Below are 19,254 nucleotides of genomic sequence, written 5' to 3'. Positions count from 1 at the left end.
CAAAGTACTTCACTCAAAAGACAGAAAATCCCAGATATACACTTGCCCTTGACACTTTAATTCTGTGTCTGTGTGCATCCAACCTATGCACTGAATAAGGCACGGGTCTGGTGGAAAAAATAGTATATGATCTTGTAATTAAAGATTGTATCATAATGTATATACACAAAGGACCTGAATTAAAGTCACATGGACAACCATAAACCTGACATTTCATAACTTTCTAGTCCTTGACTTTCTAAATAAGACAAATAACTTTATTGTACCAGTCTATTTGTATAATGGTATAATTTCCAGCTCAGGTAGAGGTACACATGCTAGCTTTGATCATGCTAGAGCACTAAAAATGGCAGCATTGCTGTGGACAAGCTGCCTGATTATTTACCGAGGACTAGACTGTACCTGGCTGGCTATCCCTTGCCACGGCCTATACTACCACAGCTACTGCTATTTTTAGCACTCTACTTTGATCAAACCTAGCTCATGTACATCTACCAGAGATGGAAATTACACCTCCAGCTGCAGGGTACTTTTCATTAGCTAGTAGCAGGACAAAGCTGTTATCCCAGAGGCAGGACATACTGAGGATATACGCTGGGTCCACAGGGTGGAGTTCATCCTTGCTTGGCTCCTTTTCTGTTCTCTCCCCAGATGGGTAGGGGGATCCTATCCCATATAGTGTCTCAAGAGCGGGGGAAGCTTGGCCCAGTTCTCTCCCCTCCCCCACCCTCAGGAATTGTGAGAGCTTCTGCCCCATCTGCAGTCCCCAGAGGCAGGGGATGGGCTGCCAACAGAGTTACCAAGAGAAACTACACCTTTTGTTCAATAAACTCCCTAAAAAAGTATAAGAACAAATCCGCACAGACACACCCCTGGAACCCCGACCTGGGGTATTCTATCTGCTACCCAAGATCCATAAACCTGGAAATCCTGGACGCCCCATCATCTGAGGCATTGGCACCCTGACAGCAGGATTGTCTGGCTATGTAGACTCCCTCCTCAGGCTCTACGCTACCAGCACTCCCAGCTATCTTCGAGACACCACTGACTTCCTGAGGAAACTACAGTCCATTGGTGATCTTCCTAAAAACACCATCCTGGCCACTATGGATGTAGAAGCCCTCTACACCAACATTCCACACAAAGATGGACTACAAGCCGTCAGGAACAGCATCCCTGATAATGTCACGGCAAACCTGGTGGCTGAACTTTGTGACTTTGTCCTCACCCATAACTATTTCACATTTGGGGACAATGTATACCTTCAAATCAGCGGCACTGCGATGGGTACTTGCATGGCCCCACAGTATGCCAACATTTTTATGGCTGACTTAGAACAACGCTTCCTCAGCTCTCGTCCCCTAATGCCCCTACTCTACTTGCGCTACATTGATGACATCTTCATCATCTGGACCCATGGAAAAGAAGCCCTTGAGGAATCCCACCAGGATTTCAACAATTTCCATCCCACCATCAACTTCAGCCTGGACCAGTCCACACAAGAGATCCACTTCCTGGACACTACGGTGCTAATAAGCGATGGTCACATAAACACCACCCTATATCGGAAACCTACTGACCGCTATTCCTACCTACATGCCTCTAGCTTTCATCCAGATCACACCACACAATCCATTGTCTACAGCCAAGCTCTATGATATAACCGCATTTGCTCCAACCCCTCAGACAGAGAAACACCTACAAGATCTCTATCATGCATTCTTACAACTATAATACCCACCTGCTGAAGTGAAGAAACAGATTGACAGAGCCAGAAGAGTACCCAGAAGTCACGTACTACAGGACAGGCCCAACAAAGAAAACAACAGAACGCCACTAGCCATCACCTTCAGCCCCAACTAAAACCTCTCCAACGCATCATCAAGGATTTACAACCTATCCTGAAGGACGACCCATCACTCTCACAGATCTTGGGAGACAGGCCAGTTCTTGCTTACAGACAAACCCCCAACCTGAAGCAAATACTCACCAGCAACCACACAACAGAACCACTAACCCAGGAACCTATTCTTGCAACAAAGCCCGTTGCCAACTCTGTCCACATATCTATTCAGGGGACACCATCATAGGGCCTAATCACATCAGCCACACTATCAGAGGCTCGTTCACCTGCGCATCTACCAATGTGATCTATGCCATCATGTGCCAGCAATGCCCCTCTGCCATGTACATTGGTCAAACTGGACAGTCTCTACGTAAAAGAATAAATAGACACAAATCAGACATCAAGAATTATAACATTCAAAAAACAGTCGGAGAACACTTCAATCTCCCTGGTCACTCGATTACAGACCTAAGAGTGGCTATTCTTCAACAAAAAAACTTCAAAAACAGACTCTAACGGGAGACTGCTGAATTGGAATTAATTTGCAAATTGGATACAATTAACTTAGGCTTGAATAGAGACTGGGAGTGGATGCGTCATTATACAAAGTAAAACTATTTCCCCATATTATTTCTCCCCCCCACCCCACTGTTCCTCAGACGTTCTTGTTAACTGCTGGAAATGGCCCACCTTGCTTGTCACCACAAAAGGTTTTCCTCCTTCCCCCCGCCCTCCGCCCCCTTCCTGCTGGTAATAGCTCATCTTAAATGATAAAACCCATTGCTTCATGTTCTGTGTGTGTGTTTATAAATCTCCCCACTGTATTTTCCACTGAATGGATCCGATGAAGTGAGCTGTAGCTCACGAAAGCTTATGCTCTAATAAATTTGTTAGTCTCTAAAGTGCCACAAGTACTCTTTTCTTTTTGCTAAGGCCATGTATCACTGTAGTCGGGGGCAGCATGGCCTGGCCCAGTTCACTGATACAGCTGCTCCAAAGAATTCCCAATACAGCATGGGCCGCTGCTTTGTCAGCAGCATGAGCCTGGTCTTTTAAGAACTGAATATTAGCTTTTAGCATGCTGCCAAAATTTTCCTGAGAAACACAAGCAAGAGAAGGGAAAAGGCAAATGTTAAACAGTTTAGAACAGCTAAACCTGAATAGAATTTCATGGGGCAAAGAAAAGGCACTTCTCTAGCCCGAGAACTTTCTCTCTGCCAAATTGAAAAGGCCTGCTGGAAACAATGGCGATATTAGAATTTCTCAAACAAAGGTTGCAAATATCTTTTATAATGGAAAAATGTAAGACAACCTAAATACAGGAGTCACTGCTAGCTCCTTCAGTAATAATGGCATAATGCCAAGTAATGATGATGATAATACCTAGCTCTTTTTCATCAGTAGTTCTCAAAGAGCTTTGCAAAGAAGGTCAATATCAAGATTGCCGTTTTACAGATGAGGAAACTGAAGCAGAGAGAAAATGTGCATGGCAGTTCATTTACAGATTAAAGATAAATATAATGTATGTGATATTTTTCTGATTTGACACTACAAATGCTGCACAAGAGACTAGGACCATTCTGATTTTGAAATGTAAAATTACAAATGAGTTATGATCTCTAATATAAATAGAACCTTACTAATTCACGCTTTACAAATCCAGACACTCCACAATGGGCACTCACAAAATACTGATCTCTTCCCCTTCTCAGTAAAGATATGATCAATTTTGCTGAAGCCATGTCTTACATTACTAAGACTTCATTAATTTCACAAAATATACCACGATATATATATTATTGTGCTATAAACTGTCACAAATTTAAAACTGAACTTATACTTAAAGTATAGTACATTGTGACCCAGTATTGATCTTTTATTATATTTGCCCACTTCCTCACTTATTTACAAATTAATAAGTAATAATTCTCCCGGTCATATATGTGAATTAATAAAGCATTACTGCACAATTTACACTAAAGCTGTAATGTAGTCATAGCCGATGTCAGCATAATTTATGTTGCTCAAGGCTGTGAATAAACCACCCCCCAAGTGACACAAGTTACACCAACATAAGTACAGGTCTGAACAGCACAGTATGTCAGCAGGAAAGCTTCTCCTGCCTACATAGTTTCTGCTACTCGTGGCGTGGTTTTATTATGCCGACAGGAGAGCTGTCTCCCATCTGCAGAAAGCGTCTTCAATAGACTTGCTGCAGCGCTGTACATGTATACAAGCCTTTACACATCACCCTTTACAGGGTGATTTACAGATCCAACGCTGGAAACGTTCAAAGATTAAGAACAGTGAAAAGCACCAAACAAACATATTTCATTAACTTTATGAAATGGACTGAGTAATGTGAATAGTTATAGGAAGCACATTCTATATCTGGGGCATCATTACAAAACACATGTGGAGAAATCTTGGCCTTATTGAACTAAATGGGAGTTATGTCACTGTCTCCAGTGGGGCCAGGATTTCACCCCTTGCTCTGACAGATACAAATGAGGCTGTGGCATAGAAGTTGTATCAAAATATTCAATTGATTAAAGAATTGTATTAAAGCTAATGTTAAATATATATATATATAATGCATAGGCTGGGAAAAGAGCGTCTGTACATCTGGGTACAGTGCTTAGATTATCCATAAATATAGTTTTTAAAAGTCATATAATAAATAAAGTACATGATCAGCACAACCCAAATTTAGATGAATAGATTTAACAATACAGTTTAGATATTAGAATCCAATTACTTGGGTACACCACTCATGAAAAGTTGTACAGAGATTTGGTTGTGGAAAGCAAAACATATCAATGAGTGGAGATTGTCTCTCAGTAATTGAGAATTAGGTTGGTTGTCCATTTAGAAAATACAATCCATGAGGAAAGTATTTGTTACTTTCTTGACTGCGCCTCTTATCAGCACTCCAGCTCATTGTATCAAATATTTGACTGATAAGAAGAGATTTAAAAATTTTATTTTAGCTAGCAGGTGGAGCTAAAGGGACAGGTTAAGGAATACAGTTTACAGATTGAAAAAATTGTAAAAAGAAAAGGAGGACTTGTGGCACCTTAGAGACTAACAAATTTATTAGAGCATAAGCTTTCGTGAGCTACAGCTCACTTCATCGGATGCATTTGGTGAAAAATCCACCAAATGCATCCGATGAAGTGAGCTGTAGCTCACGAAAGCTTATGCTGCAATAAATTGGTTAGTCTCTTAAGGTGCCACAAGTCCTCCTTTTCTTTCTGCGAATACAGACTAACACGGCTGCTACTCTGAAACCTGAAAAAATTGTGTTTGTTTAGTCTGCAGAAGAACAGACTGAGAGGGGACGCCACAGCAGTTTTCGAGTACATAAAAGGCTGTTACAAGGAGGAGGGAGAAAAATTGTTCTCCCAACTTTAAGGACAGGACAAGAAGCAACAGGCTTAAATTGCAGCCAGGGCGGTTTAGGCTGGACACTAGAAAAAACTTCCTAACTGTCAGAGCGGTCAGGCGCTGGAATAAATTGCCTAGGGGGAGGTTATGGACTCTCCATCATTGGGGATTTTTAAGGCCAGGGAGGGTCTAGATAATGCTTAGCCCTGCTGTGAGCGCAGGGGACTGGACTAGATGGCCTCTCCAGCTCCCGCCCAGTCTAACGACAGAGAGCGGTGCCTCGTGGATTAATTTTCAAAAGCTCCCAGACACAGGCAAGCAAGAGCGAGGCGCGCAGCACGCGCGGCGCCTGCGCACTGACTGAAACCGCCCTCTCTGCGGAGCCCTCCTCCTGCCGGCGTGACGGTCTCTCTTGCCCATGCGCAGTAATGGCGCCGCAGCCGCAGTCTCCATAGTAACGGAGAAGCGCAGCGGCCTCTCTCCAGCACTCACCGCCTCCTTGGCCTGGTGGGTGGTCTTCAGCGTCTGGTAGGAAAGCTCCATGCGTGCGGGCTTTTCGGGGGAAAGACCCACCTCGCTCAGCGCGCGGGCGGGAGGGTATAAGCGGTTCGGAGATGTGGGGCAGCCACCCCACAGCGTCCCATCCGCACACCACGCGAGGGGGAGGGGGGGAGGCTGTCTCAGGAACTAACCAATCAGCGGGCTCTGTCCGCAGCCCTACGCCATCTGAGCCCCGGGAGGTGGGGACCGTCTAGCTAACTGTCCAATCAAAAGATGGAGCTGCTTGACGAACGGCCGAATCGCCATATAGGGAGCAGGGCCCGCCTGTGAAACTGTCCAATCACCACATAGGGCAGTGGCGAGGCCCCGCCCCCCCCCTTTTTTTTTTAACCACAGAGCCAGTAAGCACGTGCTTCCGTGCTGAGCACGTGAGGCAGTTCCCGGCCCCGCTGCTGAGGCGGGCCCCACCCCGCACCGGTCCCCCCTCCCCCCCCAGCTTCTCGCTCCATGCCCAGGCCCACTGTGAGCGGTGGAAGAAACTCGTCAGTACCTAGCCACTCTGCCATTAGCTTCCCTCTCCTTGCCAAGGCATATTGTGACCAGCCCAGGGCAACTGTCTATACATGCCCCCCCCCCCGCCATTAGTTCACCTTTGCACGGGGCGCATGCTGAGCAGTGTAGGACCCCTGTCAACATGTCCCCACCCTGCTGTTAGCTTCCCCTTATGGCAGGGCATGTTCCCAGGGCTACAGAACACATCTCAGAAGGTGCTTCCTCCATGTTTCCATCCTCTGTCCATGGCAGGGTATATTCAGAAGGATATGGGACATCTCAGAGCATGCCCACCCTTACAAACCACCACTTGCACCTGATAAACCACCTGTTTGCCATCTGAGGAGGTGTGGAGCCAGAGTGATTAGTGGGTCAGGGATGCATTTCTGATGGGAGGTAATATGGGGGGATGTGGTTGAGGCAGGTAGGAGTTGGTCAGAGGATAATCTGAGGGATATAAATGGGGGGTGAGGGGAGGGTGCCCCAATAGATGAAACCTAGGCACAGCAGCTGAATTGGTTTAGGACAGTGCAAGTAGGGATGACATGTAGTTGTCCAAAGATAATTGACCTTGTTGGGTGTGGATGCACTGAACCAATTGAATTTAAAAGAAGTACAATACAACTGGTGGCTTAATTAAAAATGACGGCTTTCAGAGTAGCAGCCGTGTTAGTCTATATTTGCAAAAAGAAAAGGAGGACTTGTGGCACCTTAGAGACTCACAAATTTATTTGAGCATAAGCTTTCGTGAGCTACAGCTCAAATATTTCAAGTCACTAGCATAGACAAGGTCCTGATGGTAAAGCCAATCCTAAATCTTTGCATCAGATAAGACTGGTGCTTGGTAGTTTAAAATCAAAGCTATTATTTATAGAAAGACCTGGAGTTCTACTCACTGAATGCAGACTCTGAAACAATGATAGGTATTTCCAACAACTTTTAAAAAAGGAATCTTCAAAATACATTGTAACTATACCTATACTGAAAGCTATAGGTAAGCTTGCAAAATGGTTTCAGTTATCCCATTTCCATTAGATTCTGAATAGTTTTCCTTTTGGGATGAAACTGCTCATATTTGGTCTCAGGCTAAAGGTTGGTTTTGTTTGTTCAGTAAGAGGTTAAAAAACTATATTCTCTTCCCATTAAAAAATGTGAATCACGATTTTTTTTATTATTAGCCAGAACTACAGGAAAAACTCCTATAGTGTGAAAAATTGCATGTATAAAGTAGTACCTATTGAATAGTGCCTTTGCAAGTTGTAGAAGACAATGTTTGAAAAAGAATAAGATACCATATAGTCAACTAAGAAGAAATGGGCATTTAAGGCTGGCTTATTGAGCAGGCCTGTTTGCTTCTTTGTAATATCACTGCATATTTTCTCTCCACCCAGCTAGACAGATGTAGGGTTGCTAATAGGATTAAACTATATAAGATTGAGAATAGATTGCTAAGTGGTTTCAAAGCCCCTCTCCAAAAAACAAACTTTGACAACTGGGATAGGAAAAATTTCAGGGGTGAAAGTATTGTGGCTCTAGCAATTTTATTGGTTTTGGTGTATCTGTACCACTACAAATTCTGTTGGTTTTTAAAGGCCCTGATCCTTTAAGCACATGAATAGTTCTATTTACTCTAATGGAACTGTATGGTTGCTTAAAGTAAAACACACATGTAAATATTTACAGGAGTGGGGCATATATTTCTTTCTCCTTCCATCATGAGACTAGGAGTCTCAGTGAAAATTAATATATTGCTATCCCTTTACTTCAGCTTACTAGAAAATATCTCCAATCAAGCAAACATGGGAACTCAACATGTGCTCTCATTTCACACTAATAGGATGTGAGCCTGGAAGCGTAATTGGAATCCCATGAATACTAACATTATACATAGGAATTTCTCTTTAAGAATGATGAAAATAAAAAAACCAAGCACAGCAGGTAAAAGGTAACAAACTTACTCTGCTGCAACATTAAGGTTGTAAAGTTTAAATCAATACAGAAGTTAACATTAATGTGGTCCACATTGCACACCATGTATATTTTATTGTCTAAATCTAGTAAATAGATATGCATTAAACTACACACTTAGCAGGAATGAAAATACACTGCAATGTAACTGAGTTAGTATTCCTGGAGGAACCTTAACTTCTACATTTCCTTATTTTTAATTTTAGCTCTGAAGCCATAAACATTACTTTGCATTAAAATACTTTTGCATTTAATATAGCTTGCTCAATATATGTTTTAGATATGGTATTAAAACTAAGCATATCCCACTTCTTAACTCACTAAGTAAAAGCCTGTTTGTAAAGAAGCCAAAGCTAATGAGTGGTGTTTTGTAATTGGCGTATTGATCATGTCATGTCTATGCATGCAGGTTAAAATTCCATCTTATAAATGTTGTTCCTTTAATGGTCAAAAATGGACTGCTACTAGAGCTGTTTGCTATTCCATTTGATCCCCAGCAGGTGTATCTACTTGGTGCAGAGACCATGCATCTTGAGGTGCCTCACTGGGAAAAAAGTGCAACTCTCTCTGCAGGGTGGCCACCAGCATGACCCCATCAGCTATCTTATTCTGAGCAGCAGTCTGGCCATCCTGCTTAGAATGCAAAGCAGTGATGATCTACCACAGCCTGTACAGCTCATCACAGGTCATGCAGCTCACTTCATATGCACAGTCCATGTGCCCTAGTGAAGCAGTGAGCATCTACATGCTTTTGTAACCCAGCTGTCTGCTGCACTATGGCCTCGTTCTGGTTCACCAGGACCTCGATGCGTTCCCAGGGATTTTACTCCCAAGAGTCCTGGCCACCATCATCAGGATTAGGTGTGGGATCTGCTGGCCTACCAGATCCTCCTGGTGATGATATGGGACAAGCACAGGTGCTGATGGCTGGGTGGAATTGCTCTAGTGACAGTATTGGGAGAAGCAATTAGACAAATTTAGTCCTAGGGTGTCAGAGCCTTCCTTTGATGCAAGGTATCTGCATTGCTGCTCGAGGATAATGATAGCTGGTTGGGTGGCAGGAGCAGGTCATCTGGTGTGGTGTTTGGCATACTCCTAAGGGAGCTCAATGGTCGGGGTGAGGATGGGGTGATGGCTGCAAGAGAATACACATACTTTTCAAAGGGTGGGATAGCTCAGTGGTTTGAGTTTTGGCCTGCTAAACCCAAGGTTGTGAGTTCAATCCTTGAGGGGGCCATTTAGGTATCTGGGGCAAAAATTGGAGACTGGGCCTGCTTTGAGCAGTACTAGATGACCTCCTGAGTTCCCTTCCAACCCTGATATTCCATGAAAGTCTGTGCTTGATTTCAGTGGTTCAAGATCAGCCCAACACCTAGTGGTTTAGGATCCATGGAGCCATGCAATAATGAAATATGGCATTCCATACAGCTAGGACTATCCTTAGGCTGCTTTCCTGGAATGGGAGAAGGGGGAATGCCCTGGTGTACTGAGCAGTATATTCCAGTAGTGTTGTTGTCCATGCAAGGACAGCAGGACAAATAATGGGTGCATCCATGACCTGGAAACTGTGTAGATGTGACTGCTCACCATTAAAGCGCATGGTTGGCAGAATGGCATTGCACTCTCCTTCCTCACTATGGGGATGTCAATACTTACATCTTGCACATGCCCAGTGGGTCACAGTACTAGCTCTCCGTCCCCATGAGAGACATCCCAGGCTTAGTGGAGCTAGCCACCTGTAGGTATTTTGGCAGCTGGTTGCTCTAGCGCTTGGGAATTAGGCACCTATGTGCTTTTGAAAATCCCACTGAGATTTTCCAACTGCATCTTTAGGTGCTTTTTAAAATCTGGTCTTAATGCTCTCATGGAGGAAAGAACCATGAATAAAATCATTCACAAAAAACTCTGAAAACTCACACACATACATAGCAAGTGAGGCTATTTCCTATGCTGTAAACTGTAAAAACTCAAACCCCTATCCTGCAACTGGTTCTGCGTGAGCTAGTCCCGCAGGCTCAGGGTTGCAGTGGGCAATTTAGTGGTTTACAAGGAAGTGGGCAATCATGTAATCCAGGCCCTAAATCTAGGGTTGGTAGAGGGGAAAAACATACCAAACCATTTAATAGAAATATTTTAATTAATTTAATAATGATTAAACAATGTATTCCTTGACATTAAACATTCCCCTGTTGTGTTTGCAACCAGTACTTAAGAGCACTGTGCTAGTATATGCGAATAGGAAAGTAAAACAGGGCACAATTCTTTTTCAAAGCTAATCAAAGGACAAAAAGGAAGTAGTGAAGAGTAAATTTAGATTAACTTTCATTTTAAGCTGTTACTATTAGTACTATAGCCAAGGAAGCATTACTTTAACCTGATAACATGCCTTTAGAACTATATGGATTATTTTTATCAGCTGGTACAACAGATACAGGGTTGAGTTATACTGCTGCCTTCCATTTCTAAGTTTTGTTGTGCCAATCATCAGGCCTGCAGGTCATTTCAGGAATAATGCGTAATGGGTGTCTTTCCAACAAAAATTAAGTTTTCTTCAGCTATAGATAACGGAAGAATAAGGTTTACAACAGGCAGAGCAAAACTGAAACTATAGACAGTAGGCCTGATTCTCCACTAGGCTTGTGTAGTTGTTAACACCTGTGTAAAGAGGCTGTTAAGTGCTTCTAAATTAGAATTCTCCTCTCACTTTCATTGGAGCTAATATGTTACACTTGTGCAAAGAGAGTGTAACAAGACAATGAATCTGACTCAGAACTTGCAGCTTAAAGGTTAAACATCTTTATGGTTAAACATTGTGAACCCCATTCATCCCGTACTTGTTTCAGCCTCAAAACACAGCCTATCTCTGCTGCTAGTTTGTATTGATCATCCATATACCTGCTACCAGTAAGGCTAGAGAACACAGGAATTTGTTGGGGTGTACTGCTAATAATTTGTTAGATGGCTGTGAGCAGCTGTGGGGTTTCTAACTGCCTGGCCCAGGGTTTAAACCCTGGCTTGCAGGCACCACCTAGGCTTTACTTATGCTATCAATATTTTATTAGGTAACAAAGCTATAGGAGAGTCAGTATTCACCAGCATGCATGGCAAATGACCTTGAAAAGATTATTATTAAGCTAATGATGTATTTCTCCATTAACAAGCCTATCCCTATGAGGGGAGAGACCAGCCTACTTCTAGAGGCTTAGCTCCCCAGTTTGAGCAGTGTTTGCATAGAAAACCCTGCAGTTCTGGCTTCCTACTAGTAAGAGGTACTGAGGGGCTGCTTTCCTGATGGCTACTTCACAGCAAGGCAAGGTGTCTGCTCTACAGATAGCTACCCCCTCTTCCTGCTCTGTGCCTTTCACTACAAAACAAGAGAGGGCAGAAGGAGGAAGTGTGGGAGATGCTCCTGGGGCAGGGGCTTCCAAGAGGCTGAGGAGAAGGAGGAGGTGGAAGAAGCTGCCAAAAAAAGTCACAGTTGAGGTAAGCATGTTTAAAGCTTAGATAGGGGGTTTGATCATGGGGGGGGGGGCTGAAGTCCTAGTAGGCTGCTGGGGGTGACAAAGGCTCAGGGTGGCTGAATATCTGATGGCTGGGGTATGCCTTTGTGTGTGGGGACACTGAAAGGCTGGGGTTTGTCTGTAGGCACAAGGAGTAGTTTGAAATTCTTTGGGATGCTGAAGGGCTGACGCACTGGGAAGGGAAGGGGAGAACCACCAGAAGTAGAAAATTACACTCAAATGGGGGAGATGTCCCCCAGTGTGATGAATTGAAAGATAGCCCTGGGGTAGGAAGAGAATGGGGCAAGACCATGAGTGAAAGGAAGAATGTGAGGGGGGTGGGTCCCTGAGAAGGTGGGAAGAGGAAATGAGGAGGAAAGGGGGAAGGCAGCTTTGGGGAAGGAAAAAGGGGAGGAGGAGGATGGAGTGGGGAGAACGCTTGTGAAAAGAAGAGCTTGGGACCTGGGGAGGGAAAGAACATTGCAGGAGGTGGTAAATGGGGAGATCTGTGAAGAAAGGGAATAGAAAGGGCTGGGGAGGAAGACTGGAGAACAGAGGTGAGAGGGAGAAGGGTTGAAAAGAAGAGTTAACAAGAGGGAAACGAAGCCAAAAGAAAAGTGGGAGACAGCAGACGGAAAGCAAGGTAGACTAACTTTATTTCTTTATTGACTTATAACATGTTAGATGTCAAAACATTCCAAAAACAGTCTGCTGTTACATTATGAAAATGGCAACACTCTTCCAAGATCTCCCTTTCGTAGCTTGTATCGCTTTGAATAAGCCTGGCTTATAAGACAAGGCTACTATGTTTCATCAAGGAGTATCAGATGTGAAACAGCATGAAGGTATTTAAGAAGCCAACTCCAAAGAGTTCCTCCTAGACAAGCACTCAGGTCTTGAGCAGTCCTACATTACACACACTACAACAAAGCTTAAAGTTGTTCTTCATAATAATTTTAAAAACAATACTAGCTGGCCATTTAATTTGAAAAACTGCAAAAAATATCTATCTCCCTTTCCATTTCTTATAAGGAGTCTTGAAGTTTAAATCTCCTCAGTGTGATGATCTTGCTTTGATCTGCTTAGCTCTTGGAAGTCCAGGGCTCTGGGCTGCTGGCCCCGTGCTGCCCAGGGTCCCTAGGGACAGCTCTGTCCACCATTAGGGAATTTTTCCCCGAGAACCCCCTGTAACATTTTGCAAACCCTAGTTTGGGAACCACTGATCTAGCCCAATATGCTGTACTCTGACAGTAACCAGTGCCCGATGCTTTAGAGGGAATGAACAGAACAGGGCAATTATCAAGTGATCCTTCCCCTCTTGTCCAGTCCCAGCTTCTGGCAGTCCGAGGTTTAGGGACACCCAGAGCATGGGATTGCATCCCTGACTATCTTGGCTAATAGTCACTGATGAACCTAACCTCCATGGATAAGGTCTGGTTTGGTTGGTTGGGCTGCATGATGTGTGTGTAATGGTCTAACTGAACCTAAGTTTTTGCACTAGCAACTTATTCTAGTACAGAATTTCAGATGCTACATGGGTTTATTTAGTTTACTATCTTGAATTTTTGAGCCAGATTATGATAGGTTGTGCAGAAGGGATGGGACAAGGGCACCAGGAGCCTTCCTTCCCCTAGGCTAGCCACAATGGGCTCGTCTTTGCTAAATGAATGACTAAATCATGTTGTGTTATGACAATCTTGAAGAGTTGTGACAACTTTGTTAAACATGAGTTTATAGTCAGTAGGCAGGACAAGTCATCCCTAAACATGGTTTAACCTTGATGGAACCATGAGGTCCATCTGCAACCCGCTGACATGATGCTAAACACAAGCATCCCTGTCTAAACTGATTGCAAATTTGTGTTTAACATTAATTAATTCAATGTGACTCCTCAAGGTTATAACATGATGCAATGTTTTGGAGTTCTTGATCCCAATGTAACAAGAGAGTGTAGATGCTGTGTATGGCGTACCACTACCAGCCTCCCCAAAAGAGCAAGGGCGGTGCAATGTTTGCAGTCTTCAATGGTCAGCAGAGCTGATTGGGCTTGAGTGGGGATTTGCATGTTGCCCTCTGTCCCAGGGCAGTGAAATTCTCACTTCAGTATGCGCTCCCCAGAACAGTTAGCCAGAATTCTTCCTGACGGCACTTGTTGCAGCGTGGCCTGCTGTACAGGCTGTGGCTAACTTGTATAGTCTAGAGCCTTCTGTTTTGAAATTTTTTTAAAATCATTTTGTATATTTGTTACAATCTTAAAATAAAAGTGTCCCTTCTTGCTGACTGCAGGAAATCTTGGAATTTCAAAACCTTCTGGGGGAGGAAGCCCATATCTTCCTTTTTTTAATGCCTCTCTGTGTCTTCTCACAATCTCCCTACGTGAGCTGGTCTGGTTGTTCGCCTGTTTGTTGGCTCCATATTGCCTTTTAATAAATCAGTTGTTTGACTTAACGTTGCCAACAAAACTGAATATTGTGACTAGGCAATTATTGGTTTGAGTAGCAGCTGTGTTAGTCTGTATTTTGCAAAAAGAAAAGGAGGACTTGTGGCACCTTAGAGACTAACAAATTTATTTGAGCATAAGCTTTCGTGAACTACAGCTCACTTCATCAGATGCAATTATTGTAACTAGATAATTCTCTCTAGCTGCTTTTGAAATATGCTTTTCAGTTGCACCTCAATGTTTGTTTTGCTGTAAATGTCTCAGCATTTCCTTTGCAGCAGGAGACCCTTTATTCCATTTCAAAGTTTACTGCCTGTGACATTTTTTCTACATTTTATTAATAAAAAATGAAGCAAAAATATCTCATCACTTCTTCTGTTGTGATGAGACTGTATCTGATAGTAAATGGATAAAACTGAGAGCAATGAAATTATGGGATAATAATTCCAATATATATAGATATTGCACTTTAACATGTTCAGACTTATGACAGCCATGCTACCTTCCCTCACATTAATAGAATAACATCACTTCATGGATGCTCACACTTGTGTCCAAAAGAATAATAAATATTTTTGTTAAGGTGCCTGACAGGGATTCAGGAAATCTGGATTCTAATATCAACTCTGCCACTGACTTCCTCTTTGAGATTGGGCAAATTAATTTCTTGGCTTCCATTGCCCTTCTGTAAAATAGGCTAATACTTTAACAGGTACTACAGTGCTGGAAAGGTCATAGGTAAGACTATAAATAAAATTTTTGATAGATGCATTCTGTACCCATATGTTGTAAGACTTTTTAGAAATTGTTTCTTTGGTAAATGTTTGACAGTCATGGTGGCTGAAATCCTCTATCCACAGAACAGGAACAGTGGCAGTGCAAGCTTGTGCTACCACTTCCTTTCATATGCCTTAGTCCAGACCTGGAAGGATGGTTTGTGGGGTGAGGATGTAGTTTTTGTTTTTTCTAACTCCACACACAATAGTGCCAAATAGCTCCTAGTCTTCTGGCTTTTATGATCTGGATGCTTATTCACGAAGAACTGAATTCACCAAATGGACAACCAACACTTTTTAGTCATTATTTATCTGGACTAGATTTGAACTAACTAGTTCATGACTAACTAGTTAAGATTTTTGTTGTGCTTATCATCTTTCTGTCATGTCAAACAATATTTATAGGTGTTGTGCATTCTATGATTTTCTACTTCAGTTGTAAGCTTTCTGGGGACAGAGACGTCTTTTAATGTACGTTCTGTGAACAAAGGGCTCTGATCTATGACTGGGGCCCCTAGGCACTTCTGCAGTACAAGTAAATATCATCAATTTTGAGGAAGACTCCATAGTGAATTAGTTAAAAAGCATTTTTAAAGTATTTCCCTATTACCGCATGTAGCAGTGGTTTACTCTTTTGAAAACAACTATCTTGTATATTTCTAAAACTCCTTTTACTGTGATATGAGATACAATATACATCATTTGTAAAGGTTTATGGGGCTTTACAAACATATATGGTGGTGATCCCTGACCAGTCCAAGACAAGAGAATGGACAGTCATTCAGAAGAGGGAGGGTTTGAAGACGAGGGACTGGTAGAAGTGGTGGATTTTAAGGAAGATGCAAAGAGGAGGGGGAGGTATTCCAGGCATAGGGGGCAATTTACAGTGCGACGGTAGATTTTTTTTTTTTTTTTTTTTTTTTTTTTTAAGATTCTAAATGGCTTATGACAGGGACTGTCTCGTTCTATGTACACATAGCACCTAGAACGCTTTGGGTATCATATAAATCAAGAATAGTTATATTTGGAGGTTGTGTTGTGGTGATATTCTGGGAGAGTGGGAAAGTAAGTGATGCTGTGCAGATGGTGGTGTGAGGGGAAGCCAAGTGTTGAACCAGACTGCAGCGGGGTCATGTTATGAGGGGTCCAGGCCATGATGCTATATGAAGGCCACATAACGTGGAGGGACTGTACCTTGTGGGAGGGATAGCTCAGTGGTTTGAGCATTGGCCTGCTAAACCCATGGTTGTGAGTTCAGTCCTTGAAGAGGCCATTTAGGGATCTGGGGCAAAAATTGGGGATTGGTCCTGCTTTGAGCAGGGGGTTGGACTAGATGACCTCATGAGGTCCCTTCCAACCTGATATTCTATGATTCTAGTGGGGAAGATGTGATGCTGTGTGGAAGCTGCATTGCAGGTGGCTGCCAAGAAGGGGAGGGGATGATGCCAGGTGGATAGGGGGCATGACGGGAAGGTGATGCTGTAAGGAGGCCTCATGGGGGGACAACAGTGACAGTTGTGTTTGAGACAGTCATAGCGATGTCTATGGGGTGGTCTAGTTGCAGGGGGGACAGTGCCAGATGGGGTGGCTATGTGGTGGGGGATGTAGCAATTCTGAAGGGAGGGTGTGTGTGGTAAAGAGGAGGGTGTCAGGTGGGCAGGGTATGTAGTGGATGATGTAGAGGGCGGGGTATGTGGGAATGGAGGATGATGCCAGGTGGGCTGAAGGGAGGATATGTTGTAGGGAGAACAGTGCCGGGTCGGGGGGGGGGGGGGAACACAGCTGTGAGGAAGTATATGGGATATATGGTGTCAGGCCAGGGAGGGATGGGAGACATTGTGATGCTATGGGGAGGGTATGAGGGGGGCTGTGATGCCATGGGCATGGGATACTGTCAGGTACTGGGTGGAATGAGTGATATGGTGATGCTGTGGGGAGGGGATGCTGTCCTAGAATCATAGGATTAGAAGGGGACCACCAGGGTCATCTAGTCTAACCCCCTCCCAAGCCAGATGGCTTTCCAGCCTCCTTTTAGGAAACCTCCAGTAAAGGAGCTTCCACAACCTTTCAAGACAGACTGTTCCATTGTCCTACTATTCTTACAGTTAGGAAGTCATGCAGGGGAGGCATGGGGAAGCTGTGTGGAAGGGAGTGTAGTGAGGGGAGGGTTGTGGGGAGGACATTGGGGAGCTGTCTGTGGGTGAAGGCAGGGGGAGGCTGTGGGGAAGAGACACTGTTAGGCAGGGGGGTGCTGAGGGGGTGTAGTGGGGATGGCATGGGGGGTGCTGTCAGTGGGTGAGGGGTGCTGTGGGGAAGGGACAGTCAGGTGTAGGGAGTGCGTGGGGTGCTGCTGGGTGCGGGGGTGCTGTGGGGCAGGGATGCAGTAGATGGGGTGTGAGGGGGCAGGGGGATGCTGTCGGGTGGGGGTGCATGCGGTGCTGTGGGGCGGGGATGCAGTAGGTAGGGTGTGAGGGGGCAGGGGGATGCTGTCGGGAGGGGGTGCATGGGGTGCTGTCGGGAGGGGGTGCATGCGGTGCTGTGGGGCAGGGATGCAGTAGGTGGGGTGTGAGGGGGATGTTGTGGGGAGGGGGTGCATGCGGTGCTGTGGGACGGGGATGCAGTGGGGGGGTTTGAGGGGGCAGGGGGATGCTGTGGGGAGGGGGTGCATGCGGTGCTGTGGGGAGGGGATGCAGTAGGTGGGATGTGAGGGGGCAGGGGGATGCTGTGGGGAGGGGGTGCATGGGGTGCTGTGGGGCGGGGATGCAGTAGGTGGGGTGTGAGGGGGCGGGGGGGTGCTGTGGGGCGGGGATGCAGTAGGTGGGGTGTGAGGGGGAGGGAGAGGGGTGCTGTGGGGCGGGGATGCAGTAGGTGGGGTGCTGTGGGGCGGGAGAGGGGCGCTGTGGGGCGGGGATGCAGTAGGTGGGGTGTGAGGGGGCGGGGGGGTGCTGTGGGGCGGGAGAGGGGGGTTGTGGGGCGGGGATGCAGTAGGTGGGGTGTGAGGGGGCGGGGGGGTGTTGTGGGGGCGGTAGAGGGGGGCTGTGGGGCAGGGATGCAGTAGGTGGGCTGTGAGGGGGCAGTAGAGGGGGGCTGTGGGGCAGGGATGCAGTAGGTGGGCTGTGAGGGGGCGGGGGGTGCTGTGGGGCGGGGATGCAGTAGGTGGGGTGTGAGGGGGCGGGGGGGTGTTGTGGGGGCGGTAGAGGGGTGCTGTGGGGCGGGGATGCAGTAGGTGGGCTGTGAGGGGGCGGTAGAGGGGTGCTGTGGGGCGGGGATGCAGTAGGTGGGCTGTGAGGGGGCGGTAGAGGGGTGCTGTGGGGCGGGGATGCAGTAGGTGGGGTGTGAGGGGGCGGTAGAGGGGTGCTGTGGGGCAGGGTGGGTGCTGTGAGGCGGGGATGCAGTAGGTGTGGTGTGGGGGCGGGGGGTGCTGTGGGGGCGGTAGAGGGGTGCTGTGGGGGCAGGGATGCGGTAGGTGGGTGTGAGGGGGCGGGGGGGCTGTGGGGCGCGAGGGGGGCTGTGGGGCGGGGATGCCGTAGGTGGGTGTGAGGGGGCGGGGGGGCTGTGGGGCGCGAGGGGGGCTGTGGGGCGGGGATGCCGTAGGTGGGTGTGAGGGGGCGGGGGGCTGTGGGGCGGGGATGCCGTAGGTGGGCGGGAGGGGGCGGGGGGGGCTGTGGGGCGCGAGGGGGGCTGTGGGGCGGGGATGCCGTAGGTGGGTGAGAGGGGGCGGGGGGCTGTGGGGCGCGAGGGGGGCTGTGGGGCGGGGATGCCGTAGGTGGGTGAGAGGGGGCGGGGGGCTGTGGGGCGCGAGGGGGGCTGTGGGGCGGGGATGCCGTAGGTGGGTGTGAGGGGGCGGGGGGGCTGTGGGGCGCGAGGGGGGCTGTGGGGCGGGGATGCCGTAGGTGGGCGGGAGGGGGCGGGGGGGGCTGTGGGGGGGGTGTGAGGGGGCGGGGGGCTGTGGGGCGGGGATGCCGTAGGTGGGTGTGAGGGGGCGGGGGGGGCTGTGGGGGGGGTGTGAGGGGGCGGGGGGCTGTGGGGCGGGGATGCCGTAGGTGGGTGTGAGGGGGCGGGGGGGCTGTGGGGCGCGAGGGGGGCTGTGGGGCGGGGATGCCGTAGGTGGGCGGGAGGGGGCGGGGGGCTGTGGGGCGGGGATGCCGTAGGTGGGTGAGAGGGGGCGGGGGGCTGTGGGGCGCGAGGGGGGCTGTGGGGCGGGGATGCCGTAGGTGGGTGAGAGGGGGCGGGGGGGCTGTGGGGCGCGAGGGGGGCTGTGGGGCGGGGATGCCGTAGGTGGGT

At 46.9% G+C, this 19,254-nt stretch overlaps 2 protein-coding genes across 10 annotated transcripts in view; one reads left to right on the top strand and one right to left on the bottom strand.

Moving 5' to 3' along the window:
• Window positions 1–6,015, bottom strand: part of KATNAL2 (katanin catalytic subunit A1 like 2) — a 76,312-nt gene extending 70,297 nt beyond the window's left edge. For 4 of the 6 annotated variants that reach the window (XM_043514349.1, XM_043514347.1, XM_038403826.2 and 1 more), the window contains exon 1: window positions 5,726–5,955. In XM_043514349.1, coding sequence (XP_043370284.1) covers window positions 5,726–5,776 — 51 coding nt within the window. In that variant the 5' untranslated portion in view covers window positions 5,777–5,955. Of the gene's footprint in view, window positions 1–5,725 lie in introns of all 6 variants that reach the window. The other 2 variants (XM_038403825.2, XM_038403829.2) reach the window with 2 other exon arrangements.
• A 4,479-nt stretch (window positions 6,016–10,494) lies between these two features.
• The window catches only part of PIAS2 (protein inhibitor of activated STAT 2), a 52,677-nt gene continuing 43,917 nt past the window's right edge, over window positions 10,495–19,254 (top strand). Inside the window, exon 1 of one of the 4 annotated variants that reach the window (XM_038401823.2) lies at window positions 10,495–11,737. In XM_038401823.2, the coding sequence (XP_038257751.1) occupies window positions 11,546–11,737 (192 nt within the window). In that variant the 5' untranslated portion in view covers window positions 10,495–11,545. The remainder of the gene's footprint in view (window positions 11,738–19,254) is intronic. The other 3 variants (XM_038401832.2, XM_038401822.2, XR_005292940.2) reach the window with 3 other exon arrangements.

Source organism: Dermochelys coriacea, chromosome 5 (assembly GCF_009764565.3).
Source record: "Dermochelys coriacea isolate rDerCor1 chromosome 5, rDerCor1.pri.v4, whole genome shotgun sequence".
Lineage (NCBI taxonomy): Eukaryota > Metazoa > Chordata > Testudines > Dermochelyidae > Dermochelys > Dermochelys coriacea.
The sequence above is the reverse complement of the archived record's forward strand: the minus strand, read 5'-3'. Positions and strand labels throughout refer to the sequence as shown.